This window comes from Salminus brasiliensis, chromosome 21 (genome assembly GCF_030463535.1).
Source record: "Salminus brasiliensis chromosome 21, fSalBra1.hap2, whole genome shotgun sequence".
In the NCBI taxonomy this organism is placed as follows: domain Eukaryota; kingdom Metazoa; phylum Chordata; class Actinopteri; order Characiformes; family Bryconidae; genus Salminus; species Salminus brasiliensis.
In genome coordinates, this window is record NC_132898.1 from 31,310,101 (window position 1) to 31,329,970 (window position 19,870).

The 19,870-nt window shown below is 45.3% G+C and overlaps 1 protein-coding gene across 3 annotated transcripts in view; it reads right to left on the bottom strand.

Moving 5' to 3' along the window:
- The window catches only part of srgap2 (SLIT-ROBO Rho GTPase activating protein 2), a 133,898-nt gene that overhangs the window by 69,315 nt on the left and 44,713 nt on the right, over positions 1-19,870 (bottom strand). For 2 of the 3 annotated variants that reach the window (XM_072665355.1, XM_072665356.1), the window contains exon 3: positions 3,550-3,742. In XM_072665355.1, the coding sequence (XP_072521456.1) occupies positions 3,550-3,742 (193 nt within the window). Of the gene's footprint in view, positions 1-3,549; positions 3,743-7,168; positions 7,472-19,870 lie in introns of those variants that run through there. The other variant, XM_072665357.1, reaches the window with a different exon arrangement.

Sequence of the window (19,870 nt, forward strand, 5' to 3'; positions counted from 1 at the left end):
GCTAGCATTAAAAGTGGTTTAGAGAATCTTAAAGACTTCAAATCGTGTCCATGTGAGCAAGGCAAGTCCAGGCAGACTTGGTACTAAAACTAAAGAAAAGAAAAATGGAGAACAAGCAGACTGAAGCACATGGTGAAGGGAGGAGGGGTACGAAAAAGGGAAGTGAAAGACCGAGACATGAGAATAGAGAAGAGAAAGTTTGTTCCATTTTAATAACTCCAGTTGCCAGAACTCTGCCTGGGGCAAAACTGTCAGGACCTTGGAATGTCCCTCACTTCAGGGGAAGAGTTAAATCTGCAGGCAAACTCCAGTCATAATCTTTACACATCAAGCTTCGAGAGTTCTGCTGAGAACATCTGTGTTCGACACGGCAAGATAAAACTACTCTCACATCCCCTCTCACAGAAAGTAGATCTTTCAGAAGGCTGGAAAAGCTAGCATGGTGTAAAAGTGCACCTAAACACAGATTCCGGAAACTACTTGTGCAATTCCCCTCCTCATATCGCAAATCTCTGATTATGTCATTTCTGATTATCCTGATTACACACATGTCCACATGTATCTTTAAAACGCATCAGCTGGGATTTCCTACAGCTACCGCCCCCCCCGTGTTGTCTACTGTAAAGAGGGATTATATGCAACATATAGTTGTGGTCAACTGTGCAGACGTCAGAAAACTGCCTTGTAGGGACCCAAGGAAGGTCCCGCACCTTTTAGTCCGGTTAAACCGGACCCTGGTTCAGTTTCACCCTTGCTGTGATTCGTTTGGGCAGGTGAGAAAACATTAATCGCAATAAATGGGTGTAAATGGCTCTTAAGGGTTTCACCAGGGACCAGGACAGGTTGAACATAAGCCTGAACAACTGGGTTGTACATTACACATGGGGCCTAGATGGTACCAATATGGGAAACCCAATTAGGTCCCAGTAACAACACAGGGACAAACCCACTCAGAGCCAATGAGCATGTTGACTGGAGAGTGTCCTGATGCATTAGCTGAACATGCTCACGTTAGTAGAGATTTTTTGATATCATGATATTTATTGACCATGTTTACGATATGCGATATTTATCGCAATATTTTGTCACGTAAACAAAATGGGGCCTCGTTGGGGCCTAGATGGTACCAATATGAGAAGCCCAACTGGGTCCCAGTAACAACACAGGGACAAACCCACCCAGAGCACATGAGCATGTTGACTATCCTGATGCCCCCTGCCAGGCTAGCCCACCTGGTGCTTCTATTAGCTGAAAATACTCACGTTAGTAGACAAGCATTAGCTACTGTGTGACCAATTGAGCAATACAGTGCCTAGGTGGTAGAGCTGGGCAATATGGAAAAATCTGATATCACGATATTTAATTACCATTTTTATGATATACGATATTTAGCGCAATATTTCGTTATGTAGACCACGTGAAAAAAATCCAAATACTGAGTACCGTGATTTTTACTTATTATTTTCGATTTTTACTTTAATATGCTTTTGACACTCTATTGAATGTATTAAAACAGCTTGACTAGGAGGTTCAACTCAACACAGGGACACAGAAAACCGAGAATCACTGCATAGCCAAGGCCGTAAGACCCAAAACAGGTAGTTTCTATGGTTTGGCTAAGTGGATGCTATAGTGTTGCTAGACGGTTACTATGGCAACCTAGGTGGTTGCTATGGTGTTGCTATGCTATGATCAGCAGTTTCCAAGAATCATTGCCATTTCCGACTCGTAACAGGAGCTTCCTTGAACTGGTGCTTCTTGGTGTTGCACGTCTGGGCCAGGAACCTCTCGGCCAGCTTGTCCAGGTTGCGAGAGTAGTCCATCGCAACCTCGGCCATATCCGAGAGTTGAGAGATGAATACCTTACCCTCAACCATACAAGAACCCTGCCATACTTCACCTAGAGAGGCAAGATTTAAGGCATTGAGGTGAGCACTGTGGTTCCTACACACCTGGACAGAAACTGGCATGTGTGAAAGTCATGCGTGTTTGTTTATGGCAGCAGTTTCTCCAGAGCTCCTGGCCAAGGTATGACTTTCAGAGCACATAATTACCACCTGCCTTCCTTGGCAACGCGACTTTACGAGAGACGGGAAGCCTGTTTGAAGTCAACAATGAAAACAGCATTAAGGCCACTTAGATCGTCTCATATCACAATACAAAAGCCTATTTTGTCAACACTTGACGGCTACGCGAAGGTGAATTACGTTAATAACAAAAGCTTAACAGGAGGGTTTGCGCACATGAAAGTGGAGAAGATAAAAAAAAAGGAGATCCTTTAAAACGCTGTCTGACTTGAGTGCTGATCCACCCTTCATCTGCATTGCCCTGCAGTTTGACAGCCCTGTAAGACAAAAGCCTCCACTGGCACAGACCACGAGCACTGAATATAGGGCACTGGAGCGAGGAACGAGCCTGACTGGGAACTCCACTGTCAGAAAATCCTCTCCGCTATCTCAGCATACGGCATCAGGACTGACATAAAGCTCCTTACGTAACTGCAGCGTGCACCGTGCGAAAGTCAGAGCGAGGACGGCCGGGGGAGCCAGTGTACACATATCCGTGCACACACACCCACTGCAAAAAGACTAGCAAGTCGGCGAAGTGGTTGTTATGATGTTGCGAGATGGTTGCTATGGCATCTCAGGTGGTTGCCATGGGGTGGCTAGGTGGCTGCTAGATAGGTGCTACAATGCTGCTAAGTGGTTGCTATGATATTGCTACATGGTTGCTGTGGCGTTGTTATGTGGCCGCTGGATGGGTCCAATAGTTTTGTAGCCAGATAAGTGCCGTGGCATCCTAGGTGGTTGCTATGTTGTTGCTAATTGGTTGCTATGATGTTGCTACATGGTTGCTATTTGGCTTCCTAGGTGATGTTGCTGCCATTGCATCCAATGTGGATGCTATAGTTTTGCGAAGCGGCTGCTACAAGGGTGCTATAGCGTTGCTGGGTGGTTGCTATGATGTTGCTACATGGTTGCTATTTAGCTTCCTAGGTGATGTTGCTGCCATTGCATCCAATGTGGTTGCTATGGTTTTGCTAAGTGACTGCTACAAGGGTGGTTGATATGATGTTGCTAGATGGTTCCTATAATTATGCAAGGTGGTTGCTATGATGTTGCTACATGCTTGCTATGGCATGCTTGGTGGTTTCTGTGGTGTTGCTATGTGGCGTCCTAGGTGGTTTCTATGATGTTACTGCCATGGCATCCAATGTGGATGCTATAGTTTTGCGAAGCGGCTGCTACAAGGGTGCTATAGTGTTGCTGGGTGGTTGCTATGATGTTGCTAGATGGTTTCTGTGGCATTCCATGTGGTTGCTTTGGTTTTGTTATGTAGCTGCTATAGTTTTGCTAGGTAGCTGCTATGATGTAACCAAATGACTGCCACGGCATCCTAGGTAGTTCCTATGGTTTTGCTAAGTGGTTGCTATAGTGTTGCTAGACGGTTACTATGGCATCCTAGGTGGTTGCTATGGTGTTGCTGTGCTATAGTAAGCAACTCTGAATGTTTCAGAATCATTGCCATTTCCGACTCCAAGGAGCTTACTTGAACTGGTGGTCCTTGGTGCTGCGCGTCTTGGCCAGGAACCTCTCGGCCAGCTTCTCCAGGTTGCGAGAGTAGTCCATCTCAATCTCGGCCTTCTTGCGGAAGAAGTCCTGCAGGTCCTGGAGGAGCTGCACACGGAGCTCGCACTGCTGGTCAAGACATTTGAGCTGCTCCACCAGCTGAGCCCGGATTTCTGCCAAAGAGAAAGAGCGAGAGATTAAGAATGAGGAGATGGACGCCGAGATGGTCCGCAAAAATTCAGAGCTACAGTAGGGAGAGGTGGTCTGGAGAGCTGTCCGGCACATTCACATTCTCATCATCTGAAAGACAACAGTGCTGCTTCCAGTGCTGGGCCCATGTCTGGATGCACTACATTCCACCTCATCACTGAATGGAGTGAATCTAACTGGACAAAACTCTACAGCTCATCCGTTTTGGTGAGAAGAGAAAAATCGGACACCCGAAACCCATCAGCCGAATCGGGAAGTCGTAACTTCTCCGGACAACATTCCCAAATCAAAGTTAGCATCACAAGCACCGCTCAAAAAGCAACATGGGCACTTCAAAAGCTTCTTTGAGTGATTAAGATCAGCGCTGAACATTTTAGAAGCATCACAAACACTCCTGAAGGACCCCCGGGCTGTTTTCACGTCCGCCTGAAACCGCTCGCTGGTTTTTAAAACTCTGAAAATAGTATGAAAATATTAAGAAGCTGGTCTGAGCAGGGTGTTTAACGTAGAGCTGGGCAATGTGACGATATTTTAGCGTATCGTGATAAATTTCGTTATGGTGATAACAGAGCTTCTCTAAGCATATGGAGGAGACGGTTAGTATTAATAAACACTGATCAGCTGCAGGTTTCATGTAATTCAGTGTAATTAGACTGGGTTAATTAGAAATCACTGGGAGATTTTCTGAATAGTAGTTTATAAGAATTTGTCCTACTGATATTTTTAGTCTGTGGATACATGTATCGTAAAAAAAGTCTTTAAATATCGTGATATAGTATTTTTACCATATCGCCCAGCCCTAGTTTTACATTATTTATGGGATGTTCTTACACTAGTACTTCATGCAAACTACTGGCAGATTACATCGCAGCCACTGTTCGACAGTGGTCCAATGCTATTGACTTTCTAATCAGACATGAATCTGTGTGTAGTGCAACATTGTATCTCATTTCATGTGTTTTTATTTATTGACTTTTTACATTTCTTTTCTTTCTCAGCCGCCTTGTGGTGCATCAAGTTGTTTGTTTACTCTATGTCTTATTTTTTGTTGAAAAGTAGGCCAAGAGAACTGCTGCCACTCAGCAACTACCAAGCTCACCTCTTCATTAACATTTCAACACCTGGCGCACCACCCACCCAGGAATGTTACTGGCAACTGGCAAGCCATGCAAATACAGACGCAATGGTTTCAGAGATACTGTAAACGACTGTACGTCCATTCCACTGTCCACTGTCCACACTGTGTACAAAGACGGTACTGTTCCTGCCTTTTCAGACCCCAGCAGTTCTCGTTGTCCACTGTCTATTATACCGCCAAGAATTCTGGCTTCATACAGTAATGAATCGTGTGTGAACTGTGATTCAGTTCATTTAGTTCAGCTTTGTACAATAGACATACACTAGGAATCTGGTGGGTTAAACATGGTCAGTGTCCTGCAAAAACTTTGCATCTCCATTTTTGCAGTTTTTTCACTTTTTGACATAATTTGAATCTGTCAGGTAACAATATGCATTATGTCCAAATTTAATGTCAAACTAAATAACGGAAAAATGCTCCAAAATGATCTGGAATTAAGGCTGGGCGATACAGTAAACATGATATTTAAATATTTACAATATTTAAATATCACAATATTTAAAGACATTTTAATGATACACGGTATTTATCGTGATACACACGACCAGAAACCAGGACCGATTACACTGTTAGTAATGAAACCTGCAGCTGATCAATGTCCCTCAATATGCTTAGTAAAGTATACTGTGTATCGTGATAAAATTGATATAATGATCATGATATAATAAAATATCGTCATATTGCCCAGCCCTGCTTGAAACACATTGTATTAACATCGACTTCCATTGAAAGTTAAAAAAATCTTTTAGTTCTCTGGTAAAGCTGCTGTTTTAGAGATTTTCTAAAGTTTTTGCAGGACAGCGACGATATATCTACACATTAGTAGTACTTCTGGACAAAATAAATAAATAATATATATATATATATATATATATATATATATATATATATATATATATATATATATATATATATATATATATAAAACTGTTGCAGCTAAACAAAATTTGTTTGATAAGTATATCGCCGATGTCACATGAAAACACTGTATCTAGAGAATCGCTGGTTCTAATCTCGGGTCATGTTGCTTGCCATCAGCAGCCGGAGTCAGAGAGAGCACAGTTGGCAATGCAAGTAATAGGGGAGTTCACATGAGTAGGGCCTTTCAAATAGGTAGAAAATGGTGTAAATTTAAAAATTATATAATATAAATGATATAAAAATGTCTAAAATAACAGCTTTATAGAAGCAAGAAACCCTTCTGAACTTTTGACATCAGTCAATGTTAAAGATTTTACTCCGAAGTAATTCAGGAGCATTTCTATTGGTCCATTTATTATAAAATTCGGATACAATGTAAAAAACAACAGCCAGATTTACACTATGTCAGAAAGCGTTACACAGCGACACAGATGCTCTTATCCAGCATGACTAACATTTGAATCAGGTAACACAGGTGGGTGCATGCAGTGTTACTGATGACTCCCACCAAGCCGGCAAACACTGTAATGCGGTGTCCATCCTCGTGGCTCCCTCCTGAGACAGAAGTTTAACCTTGCTTATCACTTCTCATTCCCGTACAGCTCCCATCTCACCCACCCCACCCCATCCCTCTCTCTGTGCACTTCTCCCTTACATCCACAAAGCACTCAAGCATGGCCCCAAATTAATTTACTCCACTCAATACAGACGGGCAATTGAAATATTGAATTATACTGTTTGCATAAGCTCTGGGGAGATCACTTGGCCTGCCATGCTCGCTAAAAGATCCATCCCGATACTATAAGGACCGGATACCGCGCCGGTAATCCGACTACTCCACAGAACTGAGACAGTGTAAGCACTGCAAATCCCATACCATAAGGGGATTCACGCAGGGGCGACATACACTACGTTACGCTCTTAAAAACGGAGGTGCTTCAGTGATGCCATTGAGGAAGCACTTCTTTTTGTACAATAAACTTTTATATTGGTAAAGAGAAGATTCTTCTAGGTTCTTCAGGCAGGTACAGATGTCTATTCTACACTGATCAGAAATACCAAAGCTTCTTCTTAATGGAAGCAAACCTGGTTCTTCTACGCAATCGCTCAAAGAACCCCTTGCAGCACCTTCATTTTAAGAGCGTAGGGCAGCAGAACAACTTCTCAAAAGCCTTGTAAAGTGTCAATAGACGGAGCAAACATGCAGAAGTAAAGCTCCAACCGAAAGCTAAAACCGGTAAAGCAGCTGCTGGAAATTCAGCTTCATGAAAACAAGCCAGGTCCTGCACTTTAAGCCCGTAGGTTAGAGCATTACAAGCGTTCACTGTACCTTTGCATTTCCTGCCATATAGAAACCTGATGACTTTGGTCTCCATGATCCTCCTGCTCTCCCAGGCCAGCCCGGAGCGGAGCGGAGTGGAGCGTGCCAGTCCTGACGCTGTGACAGCCAGCCCTGTCTGCTCTATTGTGTTTAAAGCTGAGAGAGCAATTCCACTATGACACCAAAGAGAAGTGGGATTTCCACCGTCTCTCTCCTCTCTCTCTCACTCCTGCGCACTCTCTCTCAACATACCACAATAACAACAACACCATCATGATGGCGGTCCACTTCAGAGATCCTTCAGCACACGTCTGACAGGGTTTTCCCGTTGTGTACGGCAGCGTTGTGACGCATCCTTCAAGGGATGATATTAAAGGGCAAGCACCTCCATAAAGCGCCTGTAAATTCTCAGCTACACTGAGATAATGACTAGTCTGGCCTCTTGGCTCGCACGCTCTGTCAACATGTGTTGATACCACTGTCATGTATAATTTGCTGCTTGCTGTATAATTTACCATGATAGGAAGTGAGTCAATGTGTCATCGCAACGCCCCGAGAGACTCGCGAGGCCCCTGCAATCCAGGCAAAAGGCTGCAGTGCGTCTATCCGGACCAACAGGCCGCGAGGAATCAACCAGCCAGGATGGCACAGCTGGATTTTTGCAATTTTTGGTAGTAAGAGTTGATGTAATAGAGAGGAACGCTGGCATAGACTTCTATAAATCTGTACTAGGGGGAGGAAAATAGCAATATATCAAAGATTATCTAGATATATAAATAAAAAAGGATAAATATCAATTCTCAAGAACATCATATTGATTGTTAATTAATAGTTTACATGTTAATCTGCTAATCCCAATGCAGAAACTATGGTGAATTCCTTGGTAACTGTTCGGTCTTGTGGAGTCCCACAGGGTTCTGTTTTAGGGCCTATAAAATGTAAGTTAATTATGACAGTAATGCAGTTATTGTGGAGTGAAGAGCTGAAGTGTGAGCTTCCATACTGGGTCTAGAGACCTGGGGTCAAACCCAGACCCCAGGTCTCCAGATCCCACTGTTCTGATTGGATAAGATGTCAACTTTTCAGATTTCAGGCAAATGATGATGACTTATAACAAACAGAACACACTGGAATTCTTCTCCTTGTACATCTCGGTTCAGAGAGCCGGGGTCAGAGCACATTCTCAGCCCTGCTACAGCATCCATGGAGCAGAGAGGGTTAAAGGTCTTGCTCAAGACTACAGCAGTGGCAGCATTGCAGACCTCTGTATCGAACTCACAACCCTGTGATCAACAACCACCCAATAATCACCGGTCATTCTAACTAGGCAGCCACCACTGCTCAGCAGAGAAGGCCCAATGAAGGCCAACACTCAAGGGAGTGGGGTATCGAACCCACAACCCTGTGCAAGTTTGGCAACATGCAAAAAGCTTGTATTTTGGGAGAACTGTGTTGCAATAACCTTTGGCTTCTAATGCTATTCTTTATTTATTTAATAAATAAATATATATATATATAACTTTTATTTATTAATTATTTATATTTATTTCTTTTTTTAAATGCCAGTCTGACCCAAAATAAAAGCAGAAATCATGACTGTTGTGTGAAAGTCTTGTATCTCCATTTCTAACATCTTTCACTTATATTGTGTCAAAATGGCATGATAAATGGACCAATAGAAATGCTCCAAAATGACCATTTAATAAAAAAACAAAAATCGGTTTACATCGACTTCCATTAAAAGTTTACTCCAGTGAAAATGCTGCAGGCCTGAATCTCTTAATGGCCTGGATAAAACATACTGCAAGATAACTGAAATACGAGGGTTTGGTCCAGATCACGCAGCCCTACTGCACAATGCCAAATATCTGGTGCTCGTGTGGCCAGACCCACCCAGCTGCCGCAGCTCTCAGCCTGAGTCAGGTGACCCCAATGGCCACTGGGGCGTGAAGGGGGCGAGGGCAGGGCTGGTCTGGGTTGAGAGAGCGGTATTTGCCTAAACCGTAAATCACCAGTAATGCACAGCGTCTCAGGAGCGCACTCATGTCGAAGTACTGCCACCATTCTGAGCAGCTTCGCAGCAGGTTCCTGTGGCCCATTGAAGAACCGGTACTAATGCTGTTCTGCACAAGCAGAGCAGAGCCTGCAGCAGACAGGAATGTTGGTATAAACATGGTATGGCACGACCACAGCAGTCTCACAGCAGCCAAACCCACATTTTCCATAGGTACCGAGGTCTCATAAAACACCCCAAACGTCTGAGAAACCCTGTGATGAAAGCTCTTTGGTCATGCAACTATTCTCAGGCCGCCAGCTTCGAAGAAGTGGGTGACGGGAGGGCGGCGGGGCCGGGGGGGGTAAGGGGGGGAAGACGCAGTTACGAAATCCTTGAAAAGCTAAAAATACGACAAACCAAAAACCTCTATTTTGGTTCTCTCTTGAGGAACTTGAGACTGTATGTATGGTGAACCTTGAAAGCACTGCAGCTCTCGCTACAGTGGATTTCACTGCAGACTATAAATTATGCATCTTGGAAACGGGCTTGGAAAGGACAGTAGGAGAACACTTACAGAAAAAAAAAGCTTGTCCAAATGTTTGCGGACATCAGATCTCAAACATTGATTGACTGTCTTGGCTGATTGAGTGCATCTGGGGTCAGTGATTAATCATGTTAACTGAATTTTACACCCAACGATTCCTTTAGGGAGTAGCTTTCAAATATTGAATAGGCAATTAAGACTTCATTTCCCATAATTCCCATTAAGCTGATAGCAAGAACAACAAACTTGGTCCACAAGTGATTACGGTGAGTGATAAGTGGTTTTTGCACATGGGAATTTTGGAATTCTTGATGATGCTTATGTTTACAAGACCTGGCGGATATCGTAGATATTTCATTTTTTAATAATTTTTACACTCAACTAATTAATAATATTCATTGTTGGATGTTCTGCAGTGTTTGTGGACGACACAATGCCACTGTTTTTTTTTTTGTGATGTCCTGCGGTGGACATCCAACAAGCGTCTGGAGCGAAGTTGCATTGGCAGCAGTGGCAGCGTAGCAGACCTCTGTATCGAACCCACAACCCTGTGATCAACAACCACCAATAATCACCCGTCATTCTAACTAGGCAGCCACCACTGCCCAGCAGATTGCAATGGCCAACACTCGGAGCGGGGTATCGAACCCACAACCCTGTGCTAAAAAAAAAACATCACTATAACTACTCACTTACTGAAAGCTTACATCCGTCCGGAGCGAAGTCGCATTCGCTAGTTAACCATCCAGTACGGACACCCTTCCGATGAGCACCGGAACGCAGCCATAATACTGCTCATTCTCACCAATCCCGTGAGACAACGTGAAGAGTTTCTGCTGCTCTTTCGCTGTTCATTCAGAGGAGGATTAGCCTAACCGGCCTTGACCCATATCATGGTTTATTGGGCGATTCGATGAGCGCTGCCATAAACACTGAACACACAGTCCGGATTGGTCTGTCTGAAGAACTGCAGAGCAAGTGACCCGTAGTCTTTTCAGACGTGCCCTCACTCGAAATCCACCACTAACACCCCTCCCCTGTGCCCTCAAGTGTGCACTTGCTGATCAGGCCTTTCTGAATGATCTCATTAGACCCCAGCTGTGGAAGCTTCACAGCCACACAGATGTTGCTCTTTCATGGGGCCAGCATGGATGGCTCGAAGGGAACGGCACAACAGCTCAGATAGGGTCTTCATTAGGACCTGGAACAAAGGATACTACCCCTTCGCTGCTACCTGCTGTTCCTCAACCAGCAATCAAAACCGCCTCCTGCTATGATCAGTGTTCAGATGTGGAATTACACGCCCATCTATTATTGATTACAGAGCCTTTCGCTCACCCACGTGAGCAGAAGGAGCACAGGAAGTACCTTAACTAACACAAGCAAAGACTAACGTAGAACGTATGCGGCACATAGTTCATATACTGATGTACACTGCTGTGTAAATTAGGGTTGCATACTAAATATTGTAATGGACACGAGCTGATCCAGTCATATTTGAATGGATCGGGTATTGGCTATGTTGATCCCAATCCAGTTCCGAGTATGTCCGTTAATCCGAGGCACGATTAACGGACATTATCCCCAGCCGGCTTCTGCAGCAGTGCTGACGACGTTCTCAGAAGGTAAATAAATGAGTTGAGGTTCTGCAGTGTGGAGCTTTTTTACCAGTGGGAGAACCGAAGAACCGCTGGCCTTCCTCTGCTTTTAAACCAGCACTGAAGAGAGCCCTTTCAGAACCGAATGGAGGCTAATGCTAACACACACACACACACACACACACGCTATAGAAACCCGAATCACACACACAGCACATTCACACAGCACAAAACCAGTTATTACACACCAGTAGACCAACAGATATCAGTCCAGAGTGTGTACTATCACTACACACACACAGGAAGTGAGGACTGCTAGGAGTCGATTGGTCAGGAAGGAGAGTCAGACTGGATTAGACTGAATCAATCAGTCCAAAATGTCTGATTCTAGAAACTGATACTGAAAATAAAGGGATTTTACTGAACCGATTAATCAGCAGCTCGTCTGATCTCAACCGTGAGGCTGGATTAATTATACAAACACAGAGATCAGATCGGATCAGATCGCTATCGGCAGATACTCAGCATTAAGAGACTTGGATGTTATTCGCTCTGGAGCAAAATAACTTAACTGGGACATCGCTGCTTATCTATGACAAACAAACAAACAAATAAATAAATAAATAAATAAATAAATCTAGTCTAATGCAGCACCAATATCAACCCACTGCAGGCCAGTCCTCTCAGCTCAGGTCTCAATAGCAGGTCTTGCAGCACTTGCATTAGAGCTGTGTATTGGCCAAAACCTGCCGATGTGATAGGTCTCCCAATACCAGGGTTACGATTCAATATATTGTGATACTGTAAGAATCACAAGACGATATTTGATTGGTCAATGTCATCCTTTGATCCAGCAACAGTAAGTTACTTTAGTCTAAACACCACAGGCCGGCCCTCATGCCGACTCGCTTCACCACTGCAATATGTACCAACCCTAATCTCCGAAGCCAAGCCCATTCTCAGCGCCTACCCCTCCTCACCCCAGCTGTCACTCTGCTCGTTTCCACGACAGCAGTCAGCAGTCGGCCGGCTGTCCGAGGCGGAGGCCGCACCCAAAATCTGCCATGTCTCATTACGGTCCCCGGGCATGGGCTCCAGACTCTGGGCGAGGAGCCAGAGCTTCGAGAGCATGCGGGAGAAAAACGAATACGCTGAGCGCTATGGCGACCAAAGGGGGCGGAATCAAAACTCCATGCTTCCGACACCTCCAGCGGAAAAGGAGGCTTTCCGTGTGAACATCAAACACACGCAGACACACACGCACACACACACACACACAAGCAGAAGCCCAGTCAGGACATTGTTGGGACTTGAGTCATCCACAAGCCTGATTAGTGGGTGGCTCTGCGGCATCACTCTCAGTCTGCTGGCCTTTGAGCTCCACCTCCAACCACAGCTGACCCAAAACCTGAGACGCTACAAACTTCTACAGGCGAAAGTTGTGAGAAGCAGAAACACTGAGAGAAATTCTCTCTTTTGTGCCATCGCAAAGCGAGAGGAGCGACATTCCTGAAAAATTCATGAGCTTATTTTTCTGACGCCGAGATGAGAGAACGTGGAGTTCACAGAGCTGCATTTTCTCCGGCGTGATGGCATGACAGGAACAATCTCGTCTCCGTGCAGGAAAAAGGAGAGCCTCGTGGATAAAGCTTCGTGATTAAGAGGCATTTGGCTTTCCGCTGCAGGATGCTGAGAGCGTTCTCCAGCGGTCCGGGCAGAAGACTCACGATCTCACAGATTCGGAACACATGACGGTTCCTCTTTTTCGCCTCTGGCCCATTAAAACCACCTCAGTGTTATTGAATGCAGGCGCAGCTACAAAGCTGTAGGTTTCGTGCTGAGCTCAGAGCAGACGGGCTGGAGCACTGGGCTGGGTACAGATGCAGGGTTCTTCAGAGGGGAATGCTGCTGCCTTTGCTGTGTGGCCTGGCTGTTGACTCACAGCTGTGGCGAATGATACCGAGGCAGGAAAGCTGTGTGTGTGTGTGTGTGTGTGTGTGTGTGTGTGTGTGTGGTGGGCAAATGCTTGGCGCCGTGCAGCTCCGTGCTATCCTACTGCGTCCTGCACTTTTATGGACTTTATTATAAGGGCTATTACAATAGTGAAATGAATGGGAATGAAAGGAGGCAGTGTGTGGTTGTTTTTCCCGAAGGTCGGTGGTGGTGGTGGTGGTGGTGCATGTGTTGCATCATGGGTGCAGTTTAGAGGAAACCCTTCATTCATCTGAGCAAACAGGAAACGGAGGACAGTCTAGGAGGAAGTGAGTTTGGCTTGGCTTGAAGGCAGGACTGGCACTGGCTACAGTTGACGAGACAAGGCCAGGAAAGCTAGCAGAGGGCCAAACTATGATTTCACAATACTGATGATACACAATAATATCTATAGTCCATCATATTTCCTCAGCGTTGCTGTAGCAGACCTCTAGACCTCTATCCACCATTAATAGACATGAACTTCAGCTGCTGCAGACGAACTTCTACTTCTACTTCTAGTTCAAAAACAGAGCTTTATCTGAACTGATAAGAGCGCTGACGTTACCAGGTACCAGCCAAAACTGAAAAAAGCTAAAGTTGCGTCTAATGCTAACTCTCCATTCCACCTTAAATAGTAGCAGAGCGTAACTGCTGCGTTATTGGTTTCCGTTAAGGTGGAACGGAAAGTTCGGGGAAGAGGAAAACGTTAGCTTGGAGCTTAGACTTTAAACCAGCTCTCATTCTGTAGGTTACTGTGGTACTGCTGGAGACAATTCTGGAGACGATTCTGGACGAAGTGTCCCTTCACAACATGGCCAGTTATGAGATCACTGACTACAGGCATGGTCAAGACTTGAGCTCACAGTCTCTCAACAGTTTCTCAATTTAAGGTAATTTAAGGAAGAAACAGAAGATCAGTAGTACTGTCCACACCTACAAAATGTCCAGAGAAGCTTACTGTGATGGACCTTTTACACATACTGACCACCATTATTTTAAAGTAGGTCTTCTAGACTCATACAACCTTCAAAAAGGTCCTTTAAGGGTTCTTTAGGAAAGGCTATAGCTCTGCAAATCCACAACAACCCAAAGAACCTGAATCTGACGGGTATTTAGAATCATTCTGCTGTGGTTTTACCTTCTCCTTTACCTTCTCAGACCAGCAGCAGTAATCTAAGCTTTTGCTTTTCGCATTCCTAACGAATGTAATTACACGAACAAAGCCGACCAAATTCTAGATCGGTATTCAAAGACTGAGAAGAATGATAAATGAGTGCCGAAGGCTGGCGGCTGAGCTTAACGTTCTAACCTAACGAGAGGGAGGAAAGGTATTGGTGGCTTGTTGCAATACTGTCCTGCCTCCATCGCCTCAGGTCCAGACTGTGATTGCAGTCGCTGCTTAATGAGATTTTTCAACAGGGTGGAATCTATTAATTCCCAGACGTGCCGAATCTAATCCTCCAACGAAAGTCGCGTTCTTCATCCAGGGGGAAGAAGCAGGAGGAGATACGGTTTGGGCTGAGTGGCGGAGGGAAAACTGCGAAATGGCCAGGCTGCGAATTTCGTCACTCTGGCGGGCGTACCGACTTTTCCTTTTCCTAGAAGGCCCTCGCTACAGGTTCCTACTCCAATACGCTTAAGGAAACACAATCACTTGGCGAGTAATTCCAGCCATGGCAGTTTAAGAGCTTAGAAATCAGGGAAGTGGAAAATCAAGAGGGGGAAAAAATCTCTCTTTGTGTCACGTCCTTACCCCCCTGCAACTGACGGGAAAAGAGACCCGATTATGGTCCTCGGTGCTCTGAAGCCGTCTTGGGGATCATATGGCTTGATACAGATGGAGACAGAGGAGGAGGTGGAGGTGGAAAGGGGGGGGGGGGGGCGAGGGGGTGGGGTTGCAGGAAGAAAGTGACTCACTATGCCAATGAGCATCAGAATGAAGAAGTGGAAAGGGACACGGTCCCATTACAGAGCAGCTGTCAGAGCAAAAGAAACACTCTCGAAGAGGAACAAAAGAACAGGAAGCGTATGCGTGCATGTGTGTGTGTGTGTGTGTGTGTGTGTGTGTGTGTGTGTGTGTGTGTGCGCGCATGTGTGTGTGCACGTTTACATGCATGCGCATGTGCCCGTGCCGTGAAGCTCGATAATAAACCCGAGCTGACAGAATGTTATCAAAGCATTTACCCTTCCCAATTTCCATAATCAAGACGGTTACTGTGGAAACTGACATTCTTCCACAATACCCAAGACAGCAAGATTAGAGATCCTAACCAATCACACAGCTCGCTTGATTGATCATTAAGGCATTAAAAGGACCAATTGGGACGCTGTTGGCGACCCACATTTCCTCATACCCTCCCCCTAGTCCTGTACAGCCATTGATACACAGCTCAGAAGCTTGCTTTAGGCGGCAGCCTAGGGTCCCCACACTGTACTCCAGAGGTGGGCGATGTAAGACTGTATTGTTATTGTGATAAAATGCTGTTACCATAATTGAAGATCAAAGAACATCTCCGTATTTGGTTACATTAAGAGCATAATTAGTACTGCTTGATTTGGATGCAGTGCAGCAAATATTAATAAAAAATAACAATACAATGTTTCCGATGCCGGTTTTCAAAATCTGGCAGATTCCTGCTACATTAAAATTCCAAATTTCCATTATTTGTCCATTATTCCTCTATACCTTCATATACACCAATCAGCCATAGCAATCCTCAATACTAGCCTTGCACTGATCTTTAGGCGAATAAATAAAATCAAGCTGGCAATAGCTGTGGCACGAAGTGTCCCTTCGAGCATGGCAGTTGTATGATTGAGGACTACAGGCATGGTCAAGACTGAAGATCACAGTCGCGTTTTTCATCCAGGGAGAAGAAGCAGGAGGAGATACAGTTTGGGCAGAGTGGCGGAGGGAAAACTGTGGCCAGGCTGCGAATTTTGTCACTCGGGTGGGCGTGCCGACGTTTCCTCTTCCTAGAAGGCCCTCGCTACAGGTTCCTACTCCAAAACGCTTAAGGAAACACAATCACTTGGTCAGTAATTCCAGCCGAGGCAGTTTAAGAGCTTCGAAATCAGGGAAGTGGAAAATCGATAAGGGGAAAAATCCCGATTCTGACCACTCGTGTAAGCTGCAAATTAAAAACCAGTGACGTTTCTTTAATTCCTGCTTTGTGTCACGTCCTCACCCCCCTGAAATTGACGGGAAATAAGCCTCAATTACGGTCACTTGGCTCTCAATAACAGGAGACCACGGACTGCAAGCCGAACAGAAGGTCAGTGCTCTGGAAGTACTGTTCGAGCCCACGTTATGCTGTGAAAGGCCTACTGTGGTGCACTTTATTATTCTCGACCCATACTCCCTTTAATAAACAGGCCCTTCTAGGGTTTACTAGTAAAGGCAAAGGCTCCTGAATGCAATACTTTGTCTTGTATCAGTCATAACTTTATCACCGCTGAAGTGAAACCTGACCAGCATATTTAACATACGATATACTGATGTGTACCTGCTGTCAGTTTTTGTGGTGGAAGCTGATAAAACGGGCAAGCATGAGGATCTGAGCCCCTTTGGAGAGGACCAAACTGTAACGGCTAGACGACTTGGTCTTGTGGTATGTTTCTGGTATGCCGTGGTCAGTGCCTAACAACTCCAAAGCTCCAAAGAAGGACGCTTCACCCAGTGAACGCTGGTGACTTGGTCATGGACGCCCAAGGCTTGCTGATGTCCAGTCCTGCATTAGTGTAGTGCAAACTGCTGGCTAGGTCTTGTGGAGTCCATGCCTGAAAGCATTAAAGCTGTTTTTGGGGTACGAGGGCGACCTCTTCTTCAAAATTCACAAAAAAGAGGGGAGGAAACCCTATGAATATGATCTGATGGGCCGGAAAGCCGTCACCAGGTTTATAATAACAGCACGAATTAAAAAAGGGAAGGAAGGAGGCATACTAAACAGGTGTTAAACCAAAAGGGAAGCTTATGCACTTCAGCGAACCAAGACAAGGGTGTGTCTCAATATTTTGCATACAGTAAAGGAGTCAGCCTAGTGAATCACTTGCAAAATAGTGTAAATAATAAGCAGCACTGAACGTTCTTCAAAGCCAAACCTGCTGACTGGAATATTTGGTTTCAAACCTTAAAAGATCTCAAAGTCAAACAGCTCAGTTCACAGCTTTTCCAAGGACAACCATTACTCAGCGATTTCAGCATCCAAAAACACAGAGTACTCTCCTGGCATGGGGATGCTGCTTTTAAAAGATGGCAAATGTCCATTGCTGAAATAACTTCAGGAACCGGGCCAAGTCCGAACCTGGTTCCTCTAAAGACATCCCTGAGATTCAGGTCCAGGTCAGGTCAGACATTAAGGGGTAAGGAAGTCGGCTAAATACATCTCAGATGTGGACGGAGGTGACTAATCACTCCCTTCCTCAGGGTGAACCCAGAGAAGGTAAATAGGATCAGTGATCTAAGCTATGACCCATATCTACCCACCCAACCCATCCAGCACAAGGCCAAAGGCAACATGGCCGAGGGGTGGCTGTGCTGTAACAGCTCCCCACACAGTCCTACCATCACCCCCAGGACGGTAATGTCTCAACGAGGCCAGAGGAAGGGTACTCAGCAGGGAGGGGGGTGGGGTTGTGAAATTCTTCTAGAAAGGCCTAGAGCTGGAGCAAAACTCTGGAGATCAGAGTTCAGGGAAGGAGTGTTACTGCCCAGGGCCTGTTTCCTATCTACACCATGGCAGGAGGCCATGTCATTCATTTAATTCATTAAATTATTCTAATACGCTCACAAACGGGAGACTTAGAGTTAGCCAGTGCTAACTGATATCTACCTGGCATAAGTGATACAACTTTTAAAAGTTGGTCTACTTCTGAAATTGGGAGAACGAAAGCACCGCTTGCCACTAGATGATGCCTCATTTACCAGCCCTGAAGTTTACTGAGGCCTGCAGCCAACACACTTGGAGCTCAAGCAAAGAAAGGAAATTCTTTAACAGCAAAAAAAATAAATAAATAAAAAAAGTAGGAGTCAATGGCTGCTGTGTGCAAAGTCACCCCCAGAGCTGGCCAGGCCATGCTGGCCGGGACTACTTGCTTATTCAGCCCAGTCAGCATCCAATGGCCTTTTATATATATATATATATATATATATATATATATATATATATATAATGATCGAGCTCCACCACGCTACACTGAGCATTACGACCCTGCGCCGGGACAGGGACTGGACCTCGTCAATTAGCGATTGGCACACGGTTCGGTAAGCGCTTTCAGCAGTCCATTAGCAGACAGTCGCTGCTGAAGATGTAATCGTTGAGAAAGTCATCAAGGTCGTTTAACAGCTCATGGAGTCCACTGGCTCAGAGTCCATTCTCAAAGTCAGAGGCTGACCCATCGACCGGGCAATAAGAAAAAGCTGGGAATTGTCCAGCTGGAAGGTTGAAGTAGCTCTAGCTCTGAAGCGATGTCACGAGAAGCATCCTCTTCTTCTTCATCTCTTTTTCTTCTTTTCTACCCAATCCCTTGTGTTTGCTGGTGCACAGCAGGATTCCATCAATCATCCGCGTCTGAAAAACATACCCTGTGATCACGCAGATCTGATAGACGAGCATGCAGCGGATGGTCTGCCTGGAGTTCTTATTAAATTGGAGTTTTCTTTTGGTAACACACTGCCAGGGGAGCTTCAGAGCCAATTAGTGTGCTAGATTACGTACGAGGTGCTTAATAGACCAGTGCAGTGTGTGTGTGTGTGTGTGTGGAACTTTTCACAATCACATTTTTCCCTCTTTCATCAATCGAAAAAAAACAACAAAAAAAAAAGACAAGTATAGTCCCTTGTCCCAATTTCATCACACTAACTAACGCTCCAGAAGACTGCCCTTATATGGGTCAGTCGACGTCTAGACATTGTCCTCAGCTGTGTTTTTATAACCACTGTAGCAAAACACATGAAGCAGGCATGCAAACGCTCGCACGTTAAAAAGTCAGCAGACACCGATCTCATGCAGGACGGTTTTATGACTGACCAAAGGCAAAACTACTCGGCGGCTAGTCCTCCCAAGCCTGAAGCAATAGGTCAAACCAGAAGACCACTGCTTGTGGGACGAAATCTAAGTCTGCCATAACGTGAGTCACCCGAGTGTGTCTGCATCCAAACGGGAGCTTCGGTCATTGCTTCAGTCCATGCGGTAAACACAGGGAGTCGGTGACCCAGCATTAGCCTGAGCTTCCCTCTGTTTACCTAGGCTATGTGGGTACGAAACATTCGATTTTCCCACAATCCCTCACAATTGTCCTGGCTTTGACAAACCCCTGCATTCCCTGTTAAGTGGGCGAGGGTAACGAGTGTGGATATGTGGCCGATTATCGAAAAGTCGGCTCTCGGTCAGCCCCATCCTCCACTCCCGCCTGGGGGCGCAGATGCCTTTTCCTTCATTTCATCGGTGTGTGGAGCTTAGAGGCCACTTATGAGCCCAGGCAGCCTCCGAATCAAATCAATTTAGGGGGACATGTACGTACATACACACACAGAAAGCTCAAGGGAAAATGGGAATGGGGAAAAACGTGGGTGGAGAGCTTTTGAGGGACGTCACAGC